The sequence below is a fragment of the Dromaius novaehollandiae genome, chromosome 2, assembly GCF_036370855.1.
Source record: "Dromaius novaehollandiae isolate bDroNov1 chromosome 2, bDroNov1.hap1, whole genome shotgun sequence".
Classification (NCBI taxonomy): domain Eukaryota; kingdom Metazoa; phylum Chordata; class Aves; order Casuariiformes; family Dromaiidae; genus Dromaius; species Dromaius novaehollandiae.
This window is the reverse complement of record NC_088099.1, coordinates 150,343,197-150,365,760: the sequence shown is the minus strand read 5'-3', so window position 1 is coordinate 150,365,760 and position 22,564 is coordinate 150,343,197. Positions and strand designations below refer to the sequence as shown.

General features: G+C 43.6%; 2 protein-coding genes across 2 annotated transcripts; one reads left to right on the top strand and one right to left on the bottom strand.

Annotated features, from left to right (window-relative positions):
* Positions 1–2,991: 2,991 nt before the first annotated feature.
* E2F5 (E2F transcription factor 5) lies at positions 2,992–17,704 on the top strand. The gene is made up of 9 exons (XM_064507797.1): positions 2,992–3,291; positions 8,631–8,740; positions 9,419–9,582; positions 10,731–10,772; positions 12,263–12,327; positions 13,954–14,221; positions 14,906–15,106; positions 15,563–15,607; positions 16,958–17,704. Exons 1-9 carry the CDS (start codon positions 3,157–3,159, stop codon positions 17,065–17,067), a joined length of 1,140 nt encoding a protein of 379 aa, XP_064363867.1. The 5' UTR covers positions 2,992–3,156; the 3' UTR covers positions 17,068–17,704.
* RBIS (ribosomal biogenesis factor) lies at positions 17,658–22,386 on the bottom strand. Its single transcript, XM_064507798.1, has 3 exons — positions 22,192–22,386; positions 19,170–19,286; positions 17,658–17,824 (listed from the first exon to the last, which is right to left on the bottom strand). The coding sequence occupies exons 1-3, from the start codon at positions 22,315–22,317 to the stop codon at positions 17,756–17,758; spliced, it is 312 nt and encodes a 103-aa protein (XP_064363868.1). The 5' UTR covers positions 22,318–22,386; the 3' UTR covers positions 17,658–17,755.
* Between the last annotated feature and the right edge of the window lie 178 nt (positions 22,387–22,564).

Here is a 22,564-nt window from a genome sequence, read left to right as displayed (position 1 = left end):
CCCAGTAAAAATACTATTTGCTAGTAATGGGCCACAGGCCCTTAGCTAACTGTGCAAGGCCGGTTAGACTTGTTATCAACTTTTGTTATGGGAACTTGCTGTGTGAAGCAGAGCTCGGTGCCAGGTGTCTCTTGTGATGTTCAGCTCGGGCGTGGGATAGCCGCAAAGGCCTTGGAGCATGGGCATGAGTTGAAAGCAGAGGCCCATCATCATAAATACCTCGCTGATGGTCAGTGACTGGTCCTTGAAAAAGCACAACCTTGAGATCTGGGAAAAAACTGCTCTTGCTTTAAGAACAGAAGCAGGAACTAAGCAAAATAAATAAATACAAAAAAACAGCCCTGCAACTTAGTAAGACACCTGCACTGGCCTGGGAAAGTAACCCCTCTGCACCGAACAGCAACATAGTCTGAGATGGGTGGAGTTTATGGGCTGGCAGTTGTCTAGAAATCAAACTATCTTATAAAAGCGTAAGAGCCCAAATTTGTGGGGAAGGCAGAGAGAAGACATCTACTTCAGTTCTGTCTCCCCTCAGCACAGAGTTCCTGCATCCGGCCACCCCGACCTCCGTGACCGGGACCATCGAGGACCATCGCTGTCAGCGCTAACGACGTGGCATCAGCTCTGTGGTATTCTACCTTTCCAGCCTGTGTAGGATATAACTGTTGAGGATTGACTTTTAAATCTGTGCCAGTAGTAAATCTGTAATAATTAATACGTAGTGATAATGATTAATATGGGGTAAGAACTCATAACACAGCTGTGTTAATGATTGGCAATCCAGTAGATTTTGCTGTAAAGCTTAAAATTAGTCTTATTCGTCTGTCTTCTAAACACTTCCATCACATCAATCTTGTGATTCGCTGATACATATATAGATATAGCAACATTACCTAAATGCCGAAGAAAATATCTGTTCATTCTTTGCACTCTTCGCTCCTTCAGGAGCCACTTTGTTTGAGAAAGTACTGATCTGGAAAACTGGTCTATAATATTTACGTGGGTATCACTCGCACAGGAAGGTTGCTTTTTTGCAACAGCATTTTCAGAATGCTTTTCTCACGTACTTACCAAGTGTCTTCTGGCATACTTTTTTATTTGCTAATTATTTGATCCAGCCACAGTTTTGATGAAATAATTGAATTCCTGGAATGCATCAATAGGATAAAGAACTTGATGTTACCCTTTTTTAATTTATTAACATAAAGTCAGAGATTTTCTGCCAAAATTTTCATTCCATTACTATTTGCTGGTTTCTCATAGAGAATTAATACTGTTTGTCATAGATTATTTTTGTTCCTTGCCCTGGGCTCACAAATAACTTACCATGGAACTTGGGTACATATGTGTTAGTAGTGTTTGGATTTTTTGTTTTTTCAGCTGACTAATTCTACCTTTGGTGATGTTTCCCACTTTATGCTTGTAATTTCTACCTTAGGAATAGGCCTTGAAATGATAAATTAATGAAATTATGGCATAGGTCAAAACTATGCCAAATTTTAGTACCTATTCACAAGGATAAATTTCAGCCTGAGATTATTGGAAGGTATTAAGTAACTAAATAAATTAAAATTAAATGAAATGTGAACTCTGTCCTTGTCAGAGGCAGCATATGTTCTTGTGCATTAATTGTGATAACTTAAACATGATTGCTTTTATTAGATTCAGTTTTGTTTTCATTTCCAGACAAGATACTGTTTCTATTTAAATCAATATGTGTAAAATGGATTAGAAAATGTTTGTGTTACAGAAGACCTGCAGGAATGCAATCCAAAGCCCATATATATTTATATATATGCTATTCTGAAAATTGCGCAGTTTTGGTTTGCTTTGGGTTTGACTTCACCTTACTAAGACAAAGGAGAAAACATCACGTCACATAGCCAACCTTGTTAATTATATCCCTTTGCTCATGATAAGTGGGATAGGAGTTGTTTATATAACAGATTTTGCTTCCTAGACTTATTTGTGTTCTACTTGTCTGCTCTCTCTTTGAAAAAGCTATGTGGAATAAGATTGTTACTGCACAGAAAAATAGTGGCATGATTTAAACTACTCTGACTTTCCAGTGGTGCGCAATGCAAGGATACTTCTGTTGGAGGCCTCAAATAATGTTTTTTTGACAGTAACCTGATAAGAACTACTGATGGACTCAAATGCATGCAAACAAACTTTACGTAGGCGGAATATTCATTATCTACCACGTACAAAAGTTACTGCTTTCCTTTGGCCCTCAGCTGTGTTTTATTTAAGCAACCTCTGACCTCAGGCCTGAGCTGCAGCAGGTGCCGTTACCTAAAGACACGGTGCCCTGCAACGTACCCTGCCAGCGGGGCGTGGGTTTTCGCTCGCCCCGAGCCTGCCTGGGAGGGAGGGCGTGTGTCTGCCCCGTGCTGTCGCAGGCCGCACGGGCTGCACAGCCGAGGTCAGTTACAGTGCTGTCCTCAGTTAACTGCATTTCCCCTTCTCACAACGTTGCCATGGGAGTGAAATGCAGTTACGTTCCAAGGAACAAACCTCCTAGAGCATTTTTAGAAGGCTAATAAAAATCTTTCTAGAGTGCTCTTTTACAAATAAATTTTATTTTTCTAACTTTCTGTGAAATTAAGGCAAATGATTTAAAAGCAGACAAAAGTGTGTGAAGTGTTTTAACCACCCCAAGCAATGGCAACGGTAAGGAAAGGTGGGTGGTGGGCGGGGGGGACCGGTGCTTTTTGGACAGGAGCAGGTTCCGCGCGGCGTCCGTAGCGCCCAGCGCCCCGGCCTGGGGCGGCCGAGGCTCCGCTCCCCCCTGCGCTGCGCGGGCCGCGGAGCTCCCGGGCTTTACGTGAGGACGGAGCAGGGGCCGAGGGCTCGGCCGGGGGCAGCGCTGCCCAAGGCCGCGGGCCGGGCCGGGCGAAGCCCCGCAGCTTCCCCGCGCGGGGCCTCGGGCTCAGCCGCCCTCGGGCCCCCTCGGCCGGGGCCGGGGCCACGCGGCGGTCTCCAGGCAACGGCGGCGGCGGCGCGTCACTTCCTGCCGCCGCGCGCAGGCTGCCCCAGGCCGGGGCTGCGCGGGCCGCTCGGGCCGTTGTGGCGGCGGCGGCGGCGACACGTGGCGCCGCGGGGCGGCCCCGCTCGCCGCTGCCCGGCGGCGCGGGGGCGGCGCGGGGCGGCACCATGGCCGCGGCCGAGGCGGCGGCGGGCGGCGGCGGCGGCGGGAGCAGCCGCCACGAGAAGAGCCTGGGGCTGCTGACCACCAAGTTCGTGTCGCTGCTGCAGGAGGCCAAGGACGGCGTGCTGGACCTCAAAGCGGTGCGCGGCGGGGCCGGGCCGGGCCTGCCCGGGGGGCGGCGGGCGCTGCCGCCGCTGTTGTCGCGCCGGTTGCCATAGCGAGCGCGGCGCCGCCTCCGCGCCTCGCGCTTCAACGGCGGCGCCGGCGGCGGCGGCTCGTCCGTCGCGGGCGCTTCGAGGCGGCGCCGGGCCTGCCCGCTGCGGGGCGCGGCGCCGGGAGCCTGCCGGCAAGGCTGCCCCCGCGCCCCGCGCTTCTGGCGGCCCCCGCGGCCGGCGCTGCGCCCGGAGCCGCCCTGCGCGGCCGTGGCGAGGCAGCAGGCGCTTCCGCGGGGGCGTGGTGGCTGGCGGAGCTGTTCGGAGCGAGCTCGAGGGGACACTGATGGGTGTTTTATTCCTCCCGTAGCCTTACCTTTGCGATACAGACAATTCAGTTAACTTATTCGTATTTAATTGGCTTTTTTCCTCTGTAAAATAGCGGTAAGCTGCCCACATCTCAAGAGCTGCCGAGTTTATTATCTGTCACCTGCTTTCAGCTCATCCAGGCCAGTTTGAGAAGCAAAAAACGTTCATGTGTATAAGGCATCAGGCCAAAAATTTTAGCTTAAATAGCCAGAGAAAAGGGATTTGAACAGCCGAGCTGGGCTGTGTAACGGAGTGGGGCTGACATTCCCCTCTGGGGTGACTGTCCTGAGAAAACGGTGGGTTAAACAGAGAAAGGTAAATGGGTGTTGCAAATATCATAAAAATTTCTCCATGATTTTTTTCTCAGTAAAAACGATTGTTAAGCAGTCTGTAGAGCGATATTTTGGGCCCGTGGTGCTGGCCCGTTGTGGAACAGGAGTGACACACAGTCCTGTGTGCGGTCATTGTTCTTCAGGCGCGAGAAACGCTGCTGGTTCTGTGTGCTCAGCTCGGGCAGTGCTGTAGCGCTGGGCACTTCTCTGGTAACATCCAAGAGATCTTGGGGGTAGAAGTGAGGGTTTTCTTTAGTTAGAATTTAAATTCTGCAATGTTCATTTTAAAAGCAAACAGCTATTCCTGATAAAGAAAACCATTAACAAAAACACCCAGACAGAACTTCCAATAGAAAAAATATGTTATGTAAGAGCTAGTGTTTAGTATCTGAGGTGTCAATACCTGCTAGTCAAGAGGGGAAAGCAAAAGGAAAAGGGGGAAAAGATTGTCCGGCCACTTTGTGCTGCTCGTGCCCCATGGAGAGAGACCCGGGTCCCTGCTCTCATCTCCTTGTGGGCTGCTGGTATAAAGGGAGATGCTTCTGATGTGATCTAAGCCTCCTTCATTGCCCCTAGTTGAGTCAGGATTTGCAAGAGAAGTGCAGAAAGCATTCTGGATTTAGTCCTCAGATGCCTCACAAGCGCAGAGCTAAAGAGGGGCAGTTTCGTATGCCACTCGGATGAGGCAGTGAGGGAAGCGTATGGTAACGAGGGGAAAAGACTGTCTGATTACCCAGGCTGCTTCCCTGCTATCGCTGTTAAACTCAGATTTGAACTTCACTGCGCTTGATGTTTTGGTAGAGTATGTTTACTCCTTGGAAACCAGAATGTCACTGAAATTTGTCATCAGTGAATTCCCTAATTTTCCACAATTTCTAATCTATATTTAACCTCTCTTTCTCAGGCACTTTAGGCCATTAGCACTTTAAAATCTAGTTTGATGTTTGGGGCTTCGTACGTGTCTCATTGGCAGCAGCCTTCTCAGTGACCACAAGGCTCTTAGGTTAGAGTAGCATGTTAACTTGTGCAGCATAAACTCTGCTGGCTTGACTTGTGTGCACACACTTCTCTCTCTCCCCTAGAAGCATATCGATCAGGAGCAAATAACAACTGCTCTACACTTGCTCTGCTCCACAGGAGAGAAGAAAAAAGCCTATCTATTAGATTTTATAATCCCTCACTGTATGCATGCGGTGATGTTCAGTACTTGTGCATAATGCTGGCCAAACCCACTGCTCTGTGTAAAACCCTCCCCAGACTGCTGGCGGTCCTCCTGGGGAGGAGAGCCTTGTCTGCTGGCGCGGTCTGTGAGATGCAGCACTTCTTCCCTTAGACACGTCAAGCGGGCATCGCCGCCCCTGCCCCGGCGCCCTAGCAGATCCCTGTACCGTCAGCGCTAACGCGGCAAGTGCGTGCTGATGGCTCCTGTTGCCTTTGTCAACTCCTGGGGAGCAAAGGGAAAGTTGCCTAAGTACTCCATTATCACTTTTTTTTGGGGTGGGGGGAGGCAGGGTGCTGTGTGTGTGTATATATGCATGCAGCTGAAAGTGTGCCGAAAAGCGCATTTTCTGTATCCTAGAAGCCACGTGATCTGAATATGCACAGAGGCTTGCTAAGCACCGTGCTGAAATACTTGTCTTCTAGTTGAGAGCCTTTTTAGAAGACCATCATTTGTTTTGAATACTAATTCGAAGTATGAGGATATACTAGAAAGAATGGCTGCAGTATGGTAGCTTTGCATTAAAATTATTTTATGGAGCAGCTCCGGTACAGATGATTTGGAGGAAGGAGCCATTTCGGCAGAGCCATTATGGTAGATATACCTTTGTTGTGCTGGTTGGATCGATTTCAAGCACTTGGCCTAGGCTAAAAAATGGTAAGCTTTTAAAAAACAGTTTTATTGACAACAGGAGACTTGCTAAAAAGTCTCAGGAGTTTTTTTGTTTTAAATTATTTAAATACTTAGTGACTAGTTTGTGTGGAACGTCTGAACTCCGCTACTGACCTGTCTGCCTACATTGGTAATTGCTAGAATATCTGGGAGAAACATTTCAATTTGTTTCTAAAACAGCCATGAAATGCCTTGTAAAATTTTGAGAAGGTAATTGGATTAAGAAGTAAGCGAATAGCTGGGTTAAACTTTCCAGACCAGCCCCAGTCGGCCTTCTCTGCAGTTGGAATTCTTGCAGTAAGTAGTTGGACTTCGTAGCTGTGATGAAATGGTATATAATGCTAGTGAAGCCAAATACGTACACAACTAATTGTGTCCTTCATTTTCTCAGTCCCTGACCTGGGATTCTGCAGTCTGGTTTGCAAACATGCTGAATCTCCACTGCTGATGTTAACGGGAGCTGCGCTTTGGACGTACGAAGTGCAGTAGATTTGGGAGTACTAAGAGTACCCCAGGTTTGAAATGTCTGAGGTTGGGCACCCAAAATTAGTGGATTTTTTTTTTAATCTTAATATACTTTGTTGTTACAGCTACAAGTTTGTATATCACTTTTACCGCTGCAGAGCATTCATATAACGTACAGACAGGTGTTTTAGAAAATTGCGAGAAGAAATGAAATCTGTCTCCAGAGCAGTTTCTCCATGATTCAAACCACAGGCAGTAGAGCAAGGGTCCGTAGCTTGAACATTGAGAAAAAATGAGAATGAATTGAATGGCCGCTGCTGAAGCATGTGCTGCCCACTCTTTGCACTGAATCATGTGGAGAGCTTTTAGACACGTAGGAAGTTGTGCCTCTGAAGCCTATGAAATATACAGGGTGTTGGTTAAAGGTCGCGCAGGCAGCATCAATTTTGTCACTTGCTAGATTTTGAAGGTTTGACTTGTAACCTTTGTAAGCAGTATGTGTGCATGCAGCAAAGCAGCAGGTTAAAATAGCAGGTGCACACTAGCCGATTAATGACTGGAGGATTGTCTCCTTGGAGAGAACTGAAGTGTGCAGTTTATAACTTAGGTATATGCTAGGTATAAAAAGAGTTTAACAGACTGTTACAAAAGACCATACAAAAGATAAGTATTGGTAACACTATTGGTAGAAACACTGTTTAGTAGGTATTGCATTGCAAAGGAGAAAGAACAGTGTTTATACTTCATGACTATAAGAATATTTTTTAAGCTCTATTCTTTCTCTCCTTTTTTCCTTCAATTTTCCTTCACTAGCAAAACATTCACCAATATAAATTGGACTACTGATTCCTAGTAATTAACTTTCTAGTTGGAAAATGTAATTTCTTTGGAAGGCCAGCAAGTTTGTTTATGGCTTGGAAATACTATGAAAGGAGTTATATGGGCTTTGCTTATAAGGATGTTATGCTTATAATCCTTCTATAACAAGAAGGATTTGGTTATCCTTCTTGTTTGCGGCTGTTCTGTATACTCTTTGTATATGCTGCTTTATGAAGAGCATTAATTTAGCACATTGTTAGGCAAACTGAAATAAATTTTTTTGTGCCTACAGTAGAAATTAGATGGATTTACACACTAGTTCAAATTTGGGATGCAAAAGTGTTTGTCAGCTATCCTTTTCTCCCTTGCTCTTCCACTCTCCCTCTCTATTAATTTATTTTTTCTGGTTAATACAACAATTATAAACCGTTTAGGGATCACGTCTGTCTGTGTACCCTGACTTGTTACAGAGTCAGATTCATCTTTGTTTTCTCTCCTTTTGGCTAATATCTTTGAACCGGAGCCACTTTACATCATCAAAAAGATGAGGGTATGGAAGGCATTACTAGCTCAGGTTTGCTTATTCCATCCTAAGGCTTCACATCAGGTGGATACAAATCAGCAGGGACAGAATTATGGAGTGATCAAGCAAAGTGAGTATTTCCACTGACTGAGAGTGCATGCTTTGCTTGGAGTGCCATGCTGTGACAGCATGTAGAAACACAGCTTAGCTAGCTTTAATCTAAAAGTGAAATTGAGACGATGGCGATCATCAGTATAATCGCTGTGAGGGCTCTGGTAGCGATGAAATGGCTCTTAGTACTGAATGTGATAGATTGAGCGAGTTGAGGTATACTACAGTGGGGATTCATGCAGTGAAATGTTGTAAAACAATGCTGGCTTAAAGTATTTTGGCTCTTCTTCAACCACTTTGTGAAATTACAGCCCTGTCATTTTGGATCCAGGCACAATTTAACCTGCGATATCTTAAGTGTTAGGAGGGAGGGATGGTAAAGGTAACATGTTGTTGGCTTCAGAGGCTTATGTCATGGCAGGGTGTCACTGTCTGCCTTTCCTACTCTTTTTTCCTACGTTCCAAAAAGAACATTACAGGCTCTCCTAAGAGGATGAAGAGTGCATGTTTCAAACACAGTCTTTACAATATTTTTGAACTCTTTCCTCTCTGGCAAGGATAGGTCCCCAGCCTTGAAAGAGGTGGCTCCTCTCAGCATGCTTTGTGGCACTAGTAGGCCACTCTTGCGTGCCATTCGAAGCAGGTGCTCAGCTTTTGAATTCATGATTGAGCATCTGGCTGTTGAAAAGATGAGCCTTCTGCCTTCACAGTTACACAGTTATTATTTGGCTTCCCTCCCCCAGGGAAATGGCTTACTGAGTCTGTCTTTTGCCCTCAATGTGCAAGTTGCTGACACTTTTCACTCTTCCCTTAACAGGCTGCTGATACTCTTGCTGTGAGACAGAAGAGAAGGATCTATGATATCACCAACGTTTTAGAAGGAATTGATCTGATTGAGAAAAAGTCAAAAAACAGCATTCAGTGGAAGTAAGTCAATCCTGCGTATCTTCTCGTGCTCAAGAGCAACAAAAATTGCTTCCTTCCACTTCTAACTAGATATACTAATGAATTAATGGTAGGCTCAGCAATGAGCAATGCAGCATATGGGAATCACAAGTTGCAAATCAAAAGTTGCAAATGCCCTTTGTCTTTCCTTTAACTTGCATCTTTGATGCATGAAACCAGGTTTGAAGCATACATGAGAGAAACTTTTAGGAAACTTGTATTGCTACCTTATAAATAGCACTTACAGATGAAAAATTTACTCTGGATGGATCTGGGAAAGGTACTGGGACACACTGTCTCCACCTACATTTGCGCCTGTATGCCACACTTATTTTCTTATGAGCCACTTGAGATGAAAAGCCAAGCTGAAGTGTTAGGGGGAGGGCTAGGAGAAGGGTCCTACAAACTAGCTCTAACACAGAAGAACTTATGTTCCAAAAGAATATAAAATTAGGTAGAAGGGAATTCTCAATTTGATCTTAAGTTTAGAATTTTCATTTTTTTCTGTTAAAACACTGCTGAGAGAATAAACATTCATTTGCTTTGTACTGAGTATTGGTAGATTTTTTTTTTAAATGTGTAGACTTCATAAATGATCTTTGTATGTTTGCTTTAGATTTTCACATGCTGTAGTTTCATGAACCCTTGTATCTTTTTAAGAGGAGTAGGTGCTGGCTGCAATACAAAGGAAGTCGTAGACAGACTGAGGTATCTTGAAGCTGAAATTGAAGATCTAGAGCTAAAAGAAAAAGAATTGGATCAGCAGAAACTGTGGCTACAGCAAAGTATTAAGAATGTTATGGATGACTCTACAAATCACCAATATCCTTTTAAACATATGTTGTGCACATCTTGGAACTACAATTAAAACAACAGTTATGTAGTAAAGCATAATGTAGTTCATTTATCCATAAGCAAGGGAAGGATAATTCTTTTGTCAAGTTTTGGTTTAACAGTAAAAGAGTATAAATTTTTTTACGTGAAATAATCTGGCACATGTATTTATGGTGGTAATTTTTATATCTATAAGATAATTCAGGTGCCTGGTTTTAAATGAAATACATTGCTTTCAGGTACTTTATACTTGCTTAGCAGTACTTCACATTACTTTTTTGTGTGTTGTTTCCTTCTCTTGAAAAGATTTAGCTATCTCCCAAAGATAAATCAAGTTGACAAAGTGCTGAAGCTTGCTGGGACTGAAACTGGGAAAGTATCCTGTGTGTAAATACCCCATAAGCAGAGAGTTCCAGCTACACTGTGTTCATCACTTGTAACTATGTGTTTAGCTGTCTTGCACAATACTGCACAAAACAGACATCTGGGATTTGGAGCAGGAAAGTACTCTTCTTATCTGTAATACAGTGATAAGTACTTAAAATTACTTGCAATTGCTCTGCAGAACTGTTTCTATAAGATGGATTTTGTAGCAAATGAGATTTAAGTTAGATATTAGGGACTTTCTGTCAGGAGAGTTAAGCTTGACTTGATCCCCCAGGGAGATGGTAGAATCTCTATCACAGGAGTTTTCCCAGAACAGGAGAGGCAAACGTCTGTCTGGAAAGTCTTACTGGTTAGTGCTGTCTTGAGGCAGGGGGATGGGACTGCAGTTGCATGCCCAAGCCCACTCTAGTAGTATATTTCTGTGATTCTGGGAGGTCTGGATAAATAGTTGAATTCTCCATTGTCAAATCTGTGAGGCAAATGGTACTCTTAAGAAACAGGTTTTACATGTTTTCCATTTAAAAATGATCTCATTCAAGCTACTTCATGTTCCTTCTTCTAGTGTTTTCCTCACATACATAGATATATATATATATTTTTTTTACAGTACAGAACTGTGCTATTTTTAAACAGCCATTCTGACAGCAATAAATCATGCTCTGATTATATCTCTGAGTAACAGTGGCCAGTGTATAGTTTAGGCATAGTTTCATGTCATTTGAAGAAAACCGTTCCTTGACAAAAATTACATTTTCATATGTCACCCATGAAGATATCTGTAATTGCTTCAATGGTAAGTTGCTGCTAGGCAAATTAGGGATTTCCTAATGTTTCTATTGAAAACGAACTTGTATGTATTGCATTGTTTTTGTATCTTCCAGGAACATTAGGAATAAAAAATGAAAATAATTTGAATTTAGAAAACATGTTCAATAGTGATCAGTAGTAAATGGGATATCCCTCCTAGTGTTCATGACCTGTGAGTTCTGGCAGATACAGGAACTTATTTTCTAGCTGTAGTCACAGATTGTATAGAATGGAGTTTCATCTGTTTTCAGAGCACTATTTTTGGATTTTTTTTTTAATGTATTCATACTTGCAGCAGCTTGCCTTGGGCCACTAACAAAACCAGGTACAGGGCATGTTGGTCCAACCCACCAGAAAGACCAGGCGGGTTCAAATTTCATAATGTTTTCTAGTGGCAGTTGTAGCCAGAGAGAATTCCTGATGATGCTATATAAGTGGAGCTAGCTAAACTTCAAAGATAGGACATTGCTACCAAATCAAAAGGAGTCCTTCTGTACAGAAGGTTTGAAGAACTTGTCAAGAATTGCAGGCAGAGATTACTTCTCTTGATGTCCTTTCCTGACTGGGAGGTTACCCAAGGGAAGATTGTTTTTCAGATTTCAGCGAGGCTTAATACCATTTCTTGCTTCTTTGAAACAAGGAAGGTTGGGTTTGTTTTTGAATAGAAGTGCAAGATTAGACAAGTACTGTGGAATTTAACAAAAATGAGCTCTTACTAAAAAGGGCTAGTAATTACAAAATATGGAGCTGTTTGGTGTGCCAGTCACATAGTACTTCATGTAAATATCTCATAGCAGAGAGCGGGAGAGGGAGAAAAGCATTATCCATCCAAATTATGAATAAAAGCAAAATGATGCACAGATAAATGAGTGACCTGCAGCATCAGGCAGTTTGTGTCAGGGTGTTGATATAATTGTGATCTCCTGACTTTAACCAGTAAATTGTAGTGTACATACAGTGAGCTACAGGTGAATTTGATAATCAGCTTTTACATCCCAGTTGTATGTGCTGCAGAAGTTTTAAACTTAGACGCTTGGAAATGCTGACACGGAAGACAACCACTAAGACCTTTTTTTCCTGCCCTTGTGAATTCTCTCTGTATTACCACCATTCCTCACAGCCATAAAGTGACCTAGTTAATTAAGTACATATTTTCACATTATGTTATGTATACAACTGGAAGATCTGGGAACAGTAACAAGCAGGTAAAGGAAATGCTAAGCCTGGCACTGCTGCAAGAAAAGGTCTTTGTAACCATGGTGTAAGTGTTGGAATACTATGATTTATATTATGTGATATACTTGGATCTTATAGAGACTATGTGAGTTCCCAACCCAAGCTTTCTATTTATGCTAGAATTTTGTAGTATTTTAAGTGGCCTTAGAGAATTACCATATCTCACATCAGTACGTACCACGCAAGACTTCACAAAAATATGCACAGTTAACACTTTCTTAAAAATTACTATTTAACCAGGAGACACACTTCTAGCAATTCAAGCACCTTGTGGTACACAGTTAGAAGTACCTATACCCGAAATGGTATGTACTGGTTTCTTGTTTACCTAAGTGTTTGAGAGTGGCAATGGAAAAGAAGAGCTATGTTAGAGCTGAGGATTTATTGCTAGCCATGTGCGAGAGGGGGATAAAAATTAAGATGATCTCAGTTTAGAGTGGAGGGGCAGGATGGGGAAAAAGAGCTTTTTGTACACCTAGATAGACTAATATTAATTGTCTTCCATTTAAAACAAGATATAATGGAGGGTTTCTCTGCCCCCTCTTTTCTCTTACTCCTGAAAGTTACAACTCTGCAACTTGACATACTTGTTTTGAATTCCCTTGAGAATTTATTAGCACTGACTTTTGTAGGTCAGATTTCTCTCTGTTGTACCCCTTTATCAGATCCTGTATGAAAAAGCCTTATAGATTTAGATGTAGAAATATGTTTAGTCATATGGCACTAGGTTGGATAGAGAAACACTGATTGTAGTCTTGCTTTAGCCAGAAGCCTTGAATGAGCAGGATTAAAATAGGAAATCAGATTACTTATCTATGTCCATCTTTAAGTTTTGTATTGCAGTGCTGTTTTAAATAGGGCTTACGTAGTCGGGAGAAAGTGTTGTGTGAAGCATGTTAGCCACCCACTATGCTTGTAGAAGAATGACATTCATGTGACAAGTTTCATAAGCTATTTTTAGTGAGGCTAAGCACACCCTGATAACATAACAACATCCAAAAGTAGAACCATGAAGCTGATGTAGTGATACTGTCTTTGTCCATCTGTGCTAAAGACAGCTCAGGCAGTGGCAAGGTTGTCTGTGTGACCAGAATTGCCTCTTGTATCTTTTTCACTTTTTGTTGAGGACCAAAACAGCTGATCTCAGGCTTCATCTGCAACTTCAGATGGGATGTTGTTGCTTTGGTTTCCCTTCCTTCCCCCTTTCCCCACTTTCCTCATCATTTTTTTTCAGAATGTATTTGCTGAAAACCTATTTGTCGAATTAACCACTGTGTGGTCAGCAGTTTCATTGACACTGTACTACAGGAAGCTAGTCCTAGCTAAATTGTTCAGATAACTTACCAACGAGAAGACCTGCCAAATCAGCTAAGAAACTGTTTCTACTGACTCATGATTCTGTGTTCGCTTAATCCGAGTGGGATATTCAACTGTAGTTGGACAATTGGTCCCAATTAAGATGATTCTGAAGCTCAGTTTAAAAGGAAGGAATCTAAATGTACAGAAATCATTATTTAATATTGTTGCTATTGATAAAATGTAGCCCTGCTATCAGTCTCATGTAACTTTAGTTCAAGATCAGCTAAGCACTTCGGAGGACTGTGTGTTTTTTTTTTTTTTCTTCTGTAACTGTGTTCTGGTCAGGTAAATACATAACATGTTTGTAACCTGTTTTTCATTAGGTCACATATCTGTTTTAAATTGCTTTTTTCTTTCTGAATATGATCTGATAAGTTTGTCAGTTATCTCTTCCTAGTGTTCTGACTAGATGAGCACTGCACTTATCTCCTAGATGGTAAAAAAGTACAACTTGAGAATTCTGTTTAAACACCTTTACTTTCTATGGGAAATAGCTATACGCAATTACTGTTATTTTTTGTAAGTTTCAAGCTCTCAAGGAATTGTAACTTTCCTCATATGCAACTTCACAGGGACAGAATGGACAAAAGAAATACCAGATCAATCTTAAAAGTAGTTCAGGACCCATCCATGTGCTGCTTATAAATAAAGAATCAAGTTCCTCCAAGCCCATGGTGTTTCCAGTTCCTCCACCTGATGACCTTGCACAACCCCCATCTCAACCTGCAACTCCAGTGACTCCCCCTAAACCTACTACCGCTCCTCAGAATCCACCAGAACAAGGTGGTCTTAATCAGGGGCAACATTTACCACAAACATCAGTTGCAGACACCCCATCAGGTAGGTCTAGGGGTTTTTTTCCACTTCAGTTGGGTAGGAGGAGCAAGGGGACTGGAAGGAGGAAAGCAGTTAGAAAGGGGCTAGATAAAGGAAAGGCAGATAACAATTTGCATCAACAGCAGCTGTCTGTTAAGAAGCTACCCCAAGGGCTTATTAAGAGCTCTCTGGAGGTTGCAGAGGAGCCTCTTCCTCTTCTGTCTTTCATCTGATAAAACAGATTATCCCTTGGTAGCTTATCATACCAAAAACATTTTGGATGTGATCCTGTTAAATATTCTGAGATCCTTCTCCAGAATGAATGCATGTAGTGTGGAATGAGTATATGATTTGAACGTGTATCTTTTAATGAGACTGACAATACAGGCAGCACTTCCTGCTTATGTGCCATAAGATTGCTCACCTTCTTCTGCGCAACCCCAGTGAGAGACTGCCTGCCTATGGCCTAGTTTTTTTCATAATAATGGTAAGATAATATAAAGACACTTAAGAAAACACTATCAATATAGCAAACTAGTTTTCTGAGGGGTCCTGATTGAATTGTGCTCATGACTTAAGAAGGAGGAGACTCTCTCACCTCAACCCAGACATTGGCCATGTTCTCCTAGTAAGACAAAGCTGGGTGCAGATTTTCTGTGTTCCTTTTTACCAAAACAGACTTTACAATACACTTTTTACTCTTTGTAGACAGCAGTTTGCAGCAGAACAGTGCCACTTCAGCAACTCCTTATTCCAGCCTTCCAGACTCTGTGTTATACCCCAGCCTTTCAGGAGATGTCGCCCAAGCTACAGCTAGCTCAAATGACTATCAGGCTTTGCTCCCTTTGGATGTTAACTGCATTCTCAAGCCAAATTCATTTGACATAGCAAAGATGGATGAGCCCGCAGGTAGGAAGAAACAGTTACTATTTTAACAGTTTTTCTAGTTTTCTGAGCCATTCTTTGTGACCGAGTTACCAATGAGTTATTGAGAGGTAAAGATGAACACTTTTGCTACAGAGGAAATGACAGGCCTTTGTCTACCTCCTACCAAAGCCGTTGAGCCACTTTTGAGTAGCAATCTCATTTCAGTAAAATAACTTCCTCTGCTGTCAAATAAGCTTCATATTGCACCTAACTTTAAGGTTATAAGAGATCAACTGTACAGCACAAGGAGAGGGGGAGAAATTTAGCAGGAACAACTGAGGGATAAAAAGACAAATATCTTTTGTGTATATATGGCACGCTGCCTATCTCCACAGCTCCTGCAGTGTGCACATGAGCCATACTGTACTTTGCAGTTCAGTATTTTAATGCAGAGAATCTGCATTAGCTACCATAAATGCATGCTCCTGTCTTTCACAGGAACTATCAGTGGGGATATTATTGATGAACTCATGTCTTCTGATGGTAAGTATTCAGTATTTTCACTTTTTAATAATGACAAATAGTAGCATGGTTTTTGTGTGAATGGTACTCTTGGTAGGCATCTATTAAATCTGATGCCAAGAGTCAGTATGAAACTACTTCTTTCCCCTGTGCTGCCTCCTCTATCCTTGTCATTCTGGTCTTTGCTCGCCTTTCAGTTCCCATTTAACAGTTTTATTTAACAGTCAAAATGTGAAAGTCTCAATCTGGCAAGCACTTACATGCATGAGTAACTTAACAGTATTTAATTCAGGAACAAAGAATAGGCTGATGACTAGAGTGCTACCTTAAAAAAAAGTCTGGTTTAGTTTTATTCTGCCCCAGGCTTCCTGCAGGAGCTTTAAGTAAATATTTCAGAGCCTATTTACGTGCTTGCATGTAGACCGATACATGGCCAGCTTTGGTACACTGGCAGAACAGACAAATGTAACCTACTTCTGGTTTTGCGCCTCAGTGGCCACTGGAATGCAGAACTGAGCCAAGCTAGTAAGTTCGTGTGCTCCCTGCCTCTCTGCTGTATCTGCACTGACCCAGGTGCCAGGCAAAGAGCTGAACTCAGCTGGCGTTCTTCATCTTTCCCTGTACCTGTGCTGTTCTGTGAGCAGCCTGTGTATCTGCTCTTCAAGCAGACAGCCTCAAGGTTTATCCAGGAGGAACCTGGCGATTGTAAGATTCAAGAGGGGAGACAGGATTAGGTGAATATGCCAATAAAATACATGGCCAAAATGGAAATAGGCTTAACTTTTAGAGCAGATACAGCATACCTAGCTCATCTGCGTTAGATTACTGTGCTCCTGAGGCAAGGCATGAGGGCTAAGGCTTCTCTTCTTGCATTGCCTAAAGATTGCTTCAAGTCTGTGCCTGAAATGCAGTGCACAGAGAGCCTGCCAGCCTCCATTTTCCATCTGTAAAATGGGGACAATGGTAACTTCCTTATGTGAAATGATAAATGTTTGAAGACTACAGTGCTGTAACAGGAAGAAGGAAATACCTATGTAAGTGATGGCTTTCCGATGGAAATTTCAAAAGCTGCTCAGCAGCTCCTTTGCTGCACAAGGAGGGGTTAAATCTGTATTCCACAGCAATCACTCCGTGCCAGCAAATTCACTTAAAATACTAAGAAAAAATGGAGAGGTATCATTTACTTCTTTAGTTTTAAGGCAATACAGGTATTCCTGGCACGTATCCCAGCATGCTTGCCAGGTTGTCAAGACAATATTTGAATCATTAAGACTACACCTGGCACTGAGGATGACAGACATGCTGAATTATGAGATAGGACTGATATTCCAGAAGTGTTTTAATTTAAACTAAACTATTCCTGCTTTACAGTTTTTCCTCTCTTACGACTCTCTCCTACTCCCGGAGATGACTACAACTTTAACCTGGATGATAATGAAGGAGTCTGTGATCTCTTTGATGTGCAGATACTAAATTATTAGATATTGTGTCAACCAGACTATCTTATCTACCTCTAACTATAACATTCTAGACTTCTTCATAACCTAAGTATTTGAATAATGAATGTATAACTTCTTAGTTCACTGACTCTGGGAGTATATTTCCTTTTGCTTCCTTTAACTACTTCACAAAACAAATGGAACAACCAGAGAAAAAGGCTTTCATCAAAAATTCTGGCATTTTTTTCCACCTGTGTGTCCTCTGTGTAATCCAATGATTTGAAGTTTTATTTTGTAAGAAAAGTGAAAACACTTTACAGCCTTTTGATCATTTAAAAAAAAAAAATGATTTGGCTTCCTGCTTACAGTTATCAGCATTTTTTGAAGCTTTACTGCCAAGAAGCTTTCTGTACCTTTCAATCAATAACCTTTTGATCAATTTTGAAGCTTTCACTGCCAAGCTGAAAAGTGAAGGACATCAACTTGAGTTATGCTTAATTGTTTCAGTGAACCAATTTTGTGAAGTGCCTTCCGTTTTAGCACTTTAAGTTTCTCACACTGACTTCTGACATTCCACTTTCCTAGATTATAGGAAAGGTCTGTTTGTAGTTTGTATTAAAGTGTGCCAATACTTGTATATTAACAAGATTTTTTTAATAAAATTGTACAAACAAAGCAACCACTCTGTGCACTCTTCTCTTCTTGGAATCCCTGCATCATCTATTATGCATTACAGCTGAGATAATAGGCTTGTAGCAGCATCCACGTTTGCTGGTTCATGTTCCAGATGCTCAGAAACCTGAAAATAATAAGTTTCACTTTTAAGTAGAGCATAATTCCTTTCCCTTTTTTTAACAGCTTGGGAAAAAAGCTTTAATAAGTACCTGCTGTCTAGAAGATTAATTAGTCTTTGATATATTTAATTTAGGCTAATTCTGCAGTCATAATTCAGTAATTTGGGGGGAATTACAGCATTCACTAAATCTGACAGATGAGCAGCCAGCACCGTGTGCTACAGGAGAAAGACAAAACATTGTGCCAGTAACATAAATGGAAACAGGCTCAGCTTTGAGTTGAGGGAATCATGCTCCAGACAGCATAATTTTGAAACTTTGAAAGAAAACACTATTACTTACAGCCTGGGTGATTAAATTCACGGTTATGTCATGAACTAGCACATGAGGAGTGGCGTAGTCTGAATTCCCAGCCAAATGCAAGCCAGCAAGGCTAAGACCAATGGCGCTAGCTGCCTTGAAAGCCTTGCTCAGCCTCATCCTACGCTGGAGGCACTGTCACCTGCAGTTCCTTTTTCCTCAGCCTCTCCTTAAGGTATTTGCCGCTGGTTCCGTTGCTCCCAGCCACACAGAAACTTGACCACCCCAGACACAGTAAATAAAACTTGTGGCCACATTATTGAACTGATGTTTCTGCTTCCCTAATAGTCAGCATGGATTCATCTTTACTTCCTACCAGGCCATTGCTTTTTCTGTCCCCCAAACCATGACCAGATTATCAAAGAGATTTGGCAAGAGGAGGAGACTGTCAGCAATTAAATTGTGTGCCAGTGCTCGAGACTGTCTAGCCCTGTTTACTTTGCTAGACTAGACAAAGCAGGAGGAGCGAAACATTGTCTGGATCCCTAAGTGCTGCAGGCAAGAGTCATTGTACAGAAACTGCTATGTTTCAGATGCTGATAGTTGTAATAAGGGAGTATGAAGGTTTGGGAATGTGGAACAGGTAGAGGTATTTGCTTCAAAAGATCTACCACATGCTTCAGGTAGGGAACAGGAAGAGTCACTTTTACTTTCTGCATCTATTCATGTTGAGACACAAGCCTCAAATCAAGAGCCTGTAGCTGGAACTGCCTTTAAAAAATCCTTTAGAAATAAAGCTAGAGCACCATTAAAATGTTTAGGAAGCACACTCAGGCTTGGCTGCCCACCCTCTTCACTTCTGACTTTAATAGTTATATAGTACTTGAATATGCTCACCAGATTTCAACATTACCACACAACTGAAATTAATAAAGCTGGTGCTACAGCAACAGCATGAATTGTCTGCAGTCTAAGGGACAGAGCATAATGCTTTGAATGTGGCACTTTGTAAAAAAAACCTGAGGAGGGAAATGAAAGAAATATACTTACCTGATGTTCCTTTTGAGGTTCTGCTGCTGTGCCTTTTGATAGCTGCTTTACTTCTTTCTGAACTTCTGTAAATGCTTTATTTAGTGCTCTGACTTTCTCATCATTTACAATATTTATCTGTAAAGAGAAAAAGAAAACCCAGAAGTTGGTATTTTAGACTGAAATTCCATTGGCATATTGTGAAATTGCCTTATTTCTGTACAGCTGTTACAGAGCCTACGTATTATGCATATCTTCCAAAATTGCTTTTTGCAGGCACCATTCTTAGGTTTGGGTTTATTTGTTGATACTTCATTGTACCATCTAGTTGTGTAAATATTATGACATTACTAATGTTCTAATAAATGGACAATTATGAAAACAGTTAAACGTGTTCTGTTGGAAAGGGACACAGTGCTTCTGGCCCAGAAGCAGAACGCACACAGAACAAAAGCCCGGTTGCAGATAAGCCATGCCGCCTTCGGTTCCTCTCAGCTGGAGCGAGTGAACACAGACAGTTCGAGGAAGGCTTCCTTACTTAATTTGTAAATGATCAGACCAGCTTGAAACTTTCCAGCAGCTCAGCTTTCAGCATCATACACTGCATTCCTACTTGTTCCTACTGTAGGTTTGACCAGCAACATCTCCCAGACTTTGCTATGGTACTTAAAGAAACTTCTGCAGCTGTGGCAGAGCAGGGTGTGTGTCTGGTCCCTGGGCGCCTCTTTTCACAAAGCTGCTTGCTTCTGAACGGGAACAACTATGACATGGATGTGCTGTGCTCTGCCCTGGGGACAGTGGCCTGCAGTAGAGGAGGCAGTTAGATACTTGGGGCCATAAGCACTTTCTTTGCTGCAGTAAAGAAAGATTTGGCTGATCTCAGCCCTGGCACCTGTGGCTTCTGAAGCACCAAGTTTCGAACAGGATCTTAGCCAGATAACGGCATATTACATTGCAAGACATTTGAGAAGCATGCTAACACTTCTGCAGGCAACCCCAGATTTCAGGATACCTGCTACTGTTCCAAAGGCTCCCACTGTAATTCACCTCGTAGCAAAATATGTAGGCAGAAGCAAACCATGAACTGTTACACCTATCCCTGTTGCTTTCAATGCTTCCTTAATGTCAGATCATGGATACCATATCCTAAATGAGTGCCTGAGAGATCAAGGTAGGAATAAGGCAGTGGCAAGAAGCTGATCAAACAAGCCTATTTAGGAGCAGCAGTTTAATTCATAATACCTCAAAAAATACGGATTCAGCTTATAGCTCAAATTAAAGTGGATGGGACTGCAGACAGCTCAATTTACAAAGTGATTAGGGCTTGTTAACATTTTCCAGCCTCACAATGATGCTGAGAGGGTACTGCTGGTTTTCAGAACTGATATCCTCTGATACCCTGGAAAGGACATCTCTGTAGCTAGCCTGTGTGTCTATATCTAAATATAATCAAAATTGCTTGAATAGTTATAACTGGCTTTTATCTGTTAAAGAGTAAACCAGTTTTAACAAATTTTTCTGAGCCTCTTATTATACTGGTTAAATAAATGGTAAGTAAATGCCAAAGGCCTAATGAATTAAAGAATACAGCTTCAAACACACAGAATAAAATTTTACTCCTAATGAGATACTGACTTTTCATTAAGATCATTTCAAACCCGTTTCTCCCTTTATTACACAGAACACTCTAAGAGGCGATATGACGCCAGTACATTAAACTGCTTTGGGGCTCCCTGTTTACTTCCAGAGCTTGTTACGTTGCTGTCTGTCTGCCAGGTGAACTGCTCAAGTAGCTGTATCTCCTAGGAGAAAATCCGAGAGGGCCTTTTTTAGGGCTGCTGTTGAGTTAAACTCTATTTGCCCAGCATGCTGTAACTAGCTCTACCGGGAAGGTTAACCCACTAACTTTCCACGTTTGTTATCAGATGCCCTTCTGAGGGCGGCTGGGCTCCTCAGCAGACCCCGCGGTGGAGGCTGGAGGCAGGCCTTGAGGAGAGGCTACAGTACATTGACCTGCTCCTGCCCAGGGGAAAAGTCCTGCTCAGATCAGCCCCGTTCCTCTCTCACCTCCGTCGCCCCCAGCCGCGCAGTCCATCCTCTCCCGCACTGTGGCTGTGACGCTCTCAGGGCCCTTGCACGAGTCCCTTTAAATCACTAAAATGGCAGAAAACTGTATTTTTGCTTGTTTACTTCTCCATCGCTTTGGTGTGTCAATTCAGCTTATAGAAGGGTCTGAGGAGCATCACAGCCACTGTAAGGTGTCGGAAGGGGGAAAAGAGGAATTAAGAGCAAAACACAACAGCAGTGGGAGCCGCTAGGTCTGTTCACCGCACTGCTGCTGTGGTTTTACTTTACAGCTGGGCGGCTACTGGATCAGGAGCGGCTCCGTCCTTCCTGGTTCTTCCCCCTAAAAGGGGCTCCGTCCTTCCTGGTTCTTCCCCCTAAAAGGTTTCACCTTGTATGTGCTGCCTTTCGGCATTTGCTCATAATTAAGCTGGTTCCGCCCATCAGAGCAAAATACTAAATGCATTTTTAATTGCTTTTGCTGATGGTTTAGCAAGCTGAATCGCCTGCTGTGCAATGAGTTTCTAGGGCCTGCAGCGGGGCGAGGCAGGGGAACAGGGCCCAGAGCCGGGGCGCACGGCTTCCTCGTCGCTAACTGCTCCTTTGGCTCCAGCCACGTGGTTAAATCGCCGCCTGCGTTATGACACCAGCAGAGACGCTAAGAGCCTGGTTTGTCCAGTAACCGCAGACTCACTAAACAACCGGTGCTGCCTTCAGCATCGCACTCCCCAGCACATCCTAAGACACTGTCAGAGCTCTCCTGAAGGCCCACCGCGAGGGAGGCAGCTGGCAGCCTTGCGCGGCGGCTGTCTGCAGACCTTCCTGTGCTTCTCGCTGCGGTGATGACATCAGCACCGAACTCTAATTTTCAGGCGGAAATCAAGCACTGAGGCACGCAACCCCCTGCAGAGAGCCCCCCCCCCCCCCCCCCCCCGCGGCGGGACCAGCCGGGGCGCGCCCCCGCCCCCGCCGCACTCACCTTGCGCAGCGCCGTGCGCACGGGCCTCGCTCGGCCCTTGGCCTTGGCCCTGGCCCTGGCCGCCCTCGCGCCGGCCGCGCCGAACACGCTGCCGCTGCCGCTGCCGCGCGCCCGGCTCTTGCCCATGGCCGCGCCGCCGCCGCGCCCGACGTCACCGCCGCGCGCCGCGAGCCCCTGACGTCGCGGGGCCGGGGATGACGCGCGCCGTCCTCGGGGCCCCGCCCCGCCCCGCCCCGGCCGGCAGCGCCGCCCCGCGGGGTGGGAGCGCGGGGGGCTGGGGGGGTTTCTTGAGGGGCCGGTGCGGGAGCCGCGCTGCTCTCGGCGCCGGTTACACAGCGCGGGTGCGCGCGGCGCGCCGAGGCTGCCGCCGCCG

What these genes read in the sequence shown, in the direction of transcription:
- E2F5 (XM_064507797.1), top strand. Translation starts at nt 3,157, where the DNA reads ATGGCCGCGGCCGAGGCGGCGGCGGGCGGCGGCGGCGGCGGGAGCAGC. An exon ending in TATCTGTAATTGCTTCAATG is followed by an intron (nt 10,773 to 12,262) that starts GTAAGTTGCTGC and finishes CTATTTAACCAG; the next exon opens with GAGACACACTTCTAGCAATT. An exon ending in AAGTACCTATACCCGAAATG is followed by an intron (nt 12,328 to 13,953) that starts GTATGTACTGGT and finishes GCAACTTCACAG; the next exon opens with GGACAGAATGGACAAAAGAA.
- RBIS (XM_064507798.1), bottom strand. Translation starts at nt 22,317, where the DNA reads ATGGGCAAGAGCCGGGCGCGCGGCAGCGGCAGCGGCAGCGTGTTCGGC. An exon ending in TGCGCACGGCGCTGCGCAAG is followed by an intron (nt 19,287 to 22,191) that starts GTGAGTGCGGCG and finishes TTCTCTTTACAG; the next exon opens with ATAAATATTGTAAATGATGA. An exon ending in AACCTCAAAAGGAACATCAG is followed by an intron (nt 17,825 to 19,169) that starts GTAAGTATATTT and finishes TATTATTTTCAG; the next exon opens with GTTTCTGAGCATCTGGAACA.